The 6,000-nt window shown below is 31.6% G+C and overlaps 1 protein-coding gene across 1 annotated transcript; it reads left to right on the top strand.

The window, feature by feature from the left end:
- LOC109345216 (CBL-interacting serine/threonine-protein kinase 12-like) lies at positions 472–2,537 on the top strand. The gene has a single exon (XM_019584074.1). The coding sequence runs from the start codon at positions 626–628 to the stop codon at positions 2,258–2,260; it is 1,635 nt and encodes a 544-aa protein (XP_019439619.1). The 5' UTR covers positions 472–625; the 3' UTR covers positions 2,261–2,537.

Raw genomic sequence — 6,000 nt, 5'->3', positions numbered from 1 at the left:
TTTAATATTTGACTTTGGAGGATTGTTGAGTTTGCAGATACATTACAGTATATTACACGTTGGATAAACGTGTCAGTCAACGAGAGTGCCTGCATTTCCTGCCTTATCTGAAAACAGAGAAAAAGGATGAATTTGGATGTAATACATCAATTTTGAAGACAAATATATATTATAAATTTTTGATATTGTTATTTAATATTAAATTTAATTAAAATATTAATATATTGTAATAATATTATTAGTTATCGTGAATTTATCTTCACACTATCTTCATGGTCAAAACAAAGAATGATATGAATCTTTACGTGGCACTGAGTCAATGATTAAAAAACAAATAAAATAAAATTGTCAAAGCTTAGAGAATGAAAATAGAAATTAAATAATGATAAAAAAATGGGAAAGAAATTAATGGTGATATACACCTTACCTTATAAAAGCATACCAGATAACTTGCTAAATATGAATCATTTATTTACAATACACAACACAACACAATCATAGGAAAAAGTAAAATACCTGAGACAAATCAAAACCAGACCCACCTCAAAAAAATTCATCTTTTTGTTGAAACTTCAAAAAAAGGACAAAACTTTGATCTAAAAAACCGAAATTTTCTTCCCCATCAATGGCGGAAATCGTTTCAAACAGAGTTAACACCACTTCCAAAATCAGCAACAAGAAACAAACATCAAATCTACTACTGGGTCGTTTTGAAATCGGAAAACTCCTCGGTCAAGGAAACTTTGCAAAGGTTTACTATGCAACCAACATAAAAACTGGTGAAGAGGTTGCCATAAAGGTGATAGACAAAGAAAAAATACTGAAGGGTGGTCTTGTGGCGCATATTAAGCGTGAAATCTCTATCATGCACCGTGTGCGCCACCCCAACATTGTGCAACTCTTTGAGGTTATGGCCACAAAGTCAAAGATCTACTTTGTGATGGAATATGTTAGAGGGGGTGAACTTTTCAACAAGGTTTCAAAGGGAAGGTTGAAGGAAGAAGTTGCAAGGAAGTATTTTCAGCAATTGATTTCAGCTGTTGAGTTTTGTCATGCTAGAGGTGTGTACCATAGAGATATTAAACCTGAAAATTTGTTGGTTGATGAAAATGGTAACCTTAAAGTTTCTGATTTTGGACTTAGTGCTGTGTCTGATCAAATTAGACAAGATGAGTTGTTCCACACTTTTTGTGGAACACCTGCTTATGTTGCCCCTGAGGTTTTGAGTAGGAGAGGGTATGATGGTGCAAAAGTTGATATTTGGTCTTGTGGTGTTGTTTTGTTTGTTTTGATGGCAGGGTATTTACCATTCAATGATAAAAACATTATGGCTATGTATAGGAGAATTTATAGAGGTGATTTTAGGTGTCCTAGGTGGTTCTCTCCTCATCTTTCCAAGTTCCTAGCACTACTTCTTGTTACAAACCCTGAAGCTAGGATTGGAATTCCTGAAATCATGGGGAATAAGTGGTTCAAGAAAGGTTTCAAGCAAATTAAGTTTTATGTTGAGGATGATAGGCTTTGTAATGTTGATGATAGTCTTCTGGATAATGAGGATGATGTAGCATCAGTTGTTTCGGATAATTCGGTTTCGGAATCTGATTCTGAGATTGAGAGTAAGAGAAGGAATGGTCCATTGCCAAGACCAGCAAGTTTGAATGCTTTTGACATTATATCATTTTCTAAGGGCTTTGATCTCTCTGGATTGTTTGAGGAAAAAGGGGATGTGGTAAGGTTTGTGACTTCTGTGTCAGTGTCAAAGATTATGTCAAAATTGGAGGAAATTGCTCACTTGTTTAGCTTTAGTGTAAGGAAGAAAGACTATAGGGTGAGCTTGGAGGGTACTAGAGAAAGTGTAAAGGGACCCTTGACCATTGCTGTTGAGATATTCGAATTGACACCTTTATTGGTAGTAGTGGAAGTGAAGAAAAAAGGAGGGGATATAGCGGAGTATGAAAAGTTTTGTACTACTGAGTTGAAACCTGGGCTACAGAATTTGATGGTGGAGGAATATGCCACTTCTTCATATTCTGCTGCACCTACTCAGCCACATCCCCTTCTACGCGTTCGCACCGTACCAGCGCACTTATCTTCGGAGATTGGATCTCCTCACTTCATTCCTTCAGATACTGAATCTCCACACTACATTCCTTCAGATAATGAATCTCCACACTACATGCCTTCAGATAGTGAATCTCCACACTACATGCCTTCAGATAATGAATCTCCACACTACATGCCTTCAGATTCAGAGCCATGAAGAATTAGAGAGAAAAGAAGAGAAAGGGGTAAGAAGGTTTTTTCTACAAGTTCTTTAAAGAGTTTGTATTGTAATTGGTAACCTTTTACCTACAGGATTGTCCAGATTTTATGTCTGGAACATAAGATTCTATTACTGTATTTGTTTGTCTAATTAAGAAGTCTAAATGAAAAATGTAGTGTACTTTTCTACATTTTTTTGGGCATTGTTGTGTATCTTTGCATTACTTGTGCTCTTCAATGCAAGTGATGGGAAAATAATAAAACAGTTTGTTGATATGAAAATGCTGATTCTCATGAAAGTGAGAAAAAAATGTAACAATTTTCTTGTGTTCTATCAGTTTTATTTTTACTTTACAGACATCCTTGTTTTTGTGATAGCTTTCATTCAAAAAACTTGGTCTGAAATAACACTGCATTGTATATTCATAAACCAGGAACTGCATATAGTTACCCTACAACCTTTGACAACTTTGATCTTTATACCACAATCAGAAAAGTTGTTCAACTTTGATGTACTGATAATAGGACTTATAAGCATATCATACTCAGTTAACATGTTCAGAAATCAGAACCTGGTTTGTTTGCTTATATATCCAAAATGTTTCATGTACCTCTCTACTTTAATAACTAGTTTAAGAAAAAAGGTGCACAATCTTGTCTGGTTGTATATTGGAAATATTTCTTGTGCATCTATTCTAGATAACTTCCAACAATTTTGATAAATGGCAATAAAAAAAAGTTGTTCAGTTTTGATGTACATGTAACAACTACAACATAAAAGGTAAAGGTGAAAGTTGTGTTAGACAGCCGATAACTGACATAAAACTTTGTTGAATCTCTATAATATGATATGGATGTACAAGTGACACAACTCGAAATATATTTTACATTCAATTAAGAGGTTGAGTTTGTGGAAGGCTGTTTAATGGTTAAAAATAACCATATTTTAGACCAATCTAAAAGCTACATACCAGGATAAGTTGCAAGCATTATCATGTAATGAAATTCCTTAATAATCTTATTACAAATTATCATTGCAAAACTGCTTTCTAGAACAGAACATGGCTGAAAGTAAAATCACTCTTGTGAAACTGGTTTTTACACATCTAAACGTTTTCAATATGATTTAAGTTAGCAGGGAAAACCTACTTGAAAGAATAAGAATTTTTTTGGTACTGCTATTTCATCAACAACTTTAAAGTTTAAACAGTTAAGCCTAGCTAAAATAAGTTTTTAGTACTTGTAAAGTGGTAAAAAAAATGGTACATAAAGTGGTAAAATTTTATTACTACTTGTAAGTTTTTTTAGATTATTATTTTGAAGTTGAAGATTTTGACATACATCTCTCCATCTAATTTTTATGGTTTGTTGGTAGTCTACAGTAAACATCTTTCATACAAACAAACATCCTCTACATTGATGGAGAGTTAAATACATATTTTTCATTTGTTTTTAATGATAAAAGTATAGTTTTATTATAATTAAAATAATAAATGTGTCATTGAAAGTTGTATTTTCCTTTATTTTTTGAAATATTTTCATCTCCATTAATGAAGAGGATCCTAACTCTTCTGGTACTATAGTTACTCACCCTAAGGATAAAAAATTAATCTCTTTTGATTTGTGCAACTGTCGCTTCCAATTACTGTCGATTCCAGAAATCGAATCTTTGACGTTTTGGTCTTTAAGGAGATTCAATAATGTTTTTAATCACCAGACCAAGAGGAACGCCATGTTATTTATGTGGAGTTTTTAAGTACAGTTGTCAAATATATATTTTTTATTTAAAAAGTTGAAGTATTTTTTATTTTGTGTCGGTATGTATTTAACTATTTTTTATAAAAAGGCATGCCAACAGTTGGTATGGTTGGGTGCAACATGACAAGACTAACTTTTGGATAACTACGAAGTACGTCATCACATAATTATAAAAATTAGAAAATGAAGGAATACATGTCCTGAAATAGTCCAAATGGATATGTCGAAAATAATCAATTAATTTCACAGAATTTTTAAATATTTTATAAAGAACAAAAACTAACTTAAACCTACCATGAAAGCAAAGTGATATAAAGAATGCTAAATGAGGAAAAATAAAAAATGGATTACTTGCATTGTTACTTCATGTGGATAAGTTCCAAAAGTGTCGCCTCATTTCCTAAGGATTCCTTGGCTTGGAGTGCATCATTACGTGTTGGCTCTTAAATTAATATATTAAAAACTATATGACTTAATGACAAGCACGTATTCATATTAGTGCTAGTCCACAAAAATGGGTGAAATGTAGTATAGCTTATCTCAATTCACTTGCAAGTGGTTTCAAGAGCCAAAACAAAATTGGTATTGCAAAATAATTTATATAATTCCTTGACGGCAACATTTGATTTAATAAATTGTTGGACAAATTTGTGGGCAAATACAGCTATTGGGTTATCAAGATGTTGAATATGAGTGAGTGGTTATCACAAAGGACAAATCCAAATTCAACTTATAAGAGATGAGATAAGCTATCTTAAGTTAAAAGTCATAATTGAAAATCCATATACTAAACACTTTATGACTAATTGGGTTTTTTGGTAGGGTAAGTTAGCTAAAGGGCACTGATTATAAATACTAATAAGTCATTATGTGACATGAGTTTGAATTAGTGGTGTATCAAGCCAAAAATAAGAAATAATTTTTTTTAAGAAACAAACTTACATCATCGAAAGTGATTACATCAACTATACTGAAGAAAATGTTAAAGAAATTTGTTTATTTTTACACTAATTGGATTATTTGGCTTGACCCAACAAATGTTGACAGAGTTATGACACTAATGGGTGAAGTCTCCATCAAACAACAATCACTATGGTAATTGTATTGCCAAATGATTAATAAAAATATGGAGACGTGTGAAAAACATCTTAATCCTTGTTTTTATTTTATTTTATGAAAATTACATCACTAACATTATCAATATTATTATAATTATGGTTTATTAGATATCAATAGGGTATATTACATTTTACCCCGTGGCTGTGAATTAGACATAAAATTTCCGTGTTATAAAATATGGGGGTTTATCCTTGTGAAGCTTTCAACGTTATCCCACAACTCCCTTTAGCTTTAATATATTTTTATTCATTCTTTATGTATTTTAGAAGTTAGTAAATAAAATCATGACAATATTTTTGTCTATAATAATAAACGTAGTATGACAGTTTTATTAGTTTAGTAGATATTTTTTACTTATCCTATAGAACAACACAAGTCTTTTCAACATATTTTGTCATTACTCATAGTTTTCCTAAGAAATATTTCCATGAAGCCACTCACAAAATCTCAAAAAGAATATGTTTCATGTTGGTATAGGTAGTGTAAATCAATTCTTATCAGTCATCTTCAACTATGTACTATCATACCTAAACAATCTTAGGACCCCTCTAATTCAATATGAAATTGGTTTACTCATGTACTCATTCACCTCTAACCATGCCTTGAGTTACTTTTTGCTCGTGCCTCTTGTACTAGCGACATTGTCTTTGCCTTCATTAGCGTTTGGTGTCACATGTAATTATCCTTATTATCCGACTAAGTTTAGTTATAATAATAACAAATTTTATATCATAATGTATCATTCAAATAAAAACCAATTTATTTTATGGTGAAATATCCATAATTTAGATATACTACTTTTAAGAAAACAAAAGATAAATGTTACTTTTTATTAATTTATAATGTACTTAAAAATTAACT

The sequence above is a fragment of the Lupinus angustifolius genome, chromosome LG04, assembly GCF_001865875.1.
Source record: "Lupinus angustifolius cultivar Tanjil chromosome LG04, LupAngTanjil_v1.0, whole genome shotgun sequence".
Classification (NCBI taxonomy): domain Eukaryota; kingdom Viridiplantae; phylum Streptophyta; class Magnoliopsida; order Fabales; family Fabaceae; genus Lupinus; species Lupinus angustifolius.
Note: the sequence above shows the minus strand (reverse complement) of the source record. Positions and strands in the feature narration are given on the sequence as shown.

Excerpts from the sequence above, each read along its gene's own strand:
- LOC109345216 (XM_019584074.1), top strand. The coding sequence starts at position 626 with ATGGCGGAAATCGTTTCAAACAGAGTTAACACCACTTCCAAAATCAGC.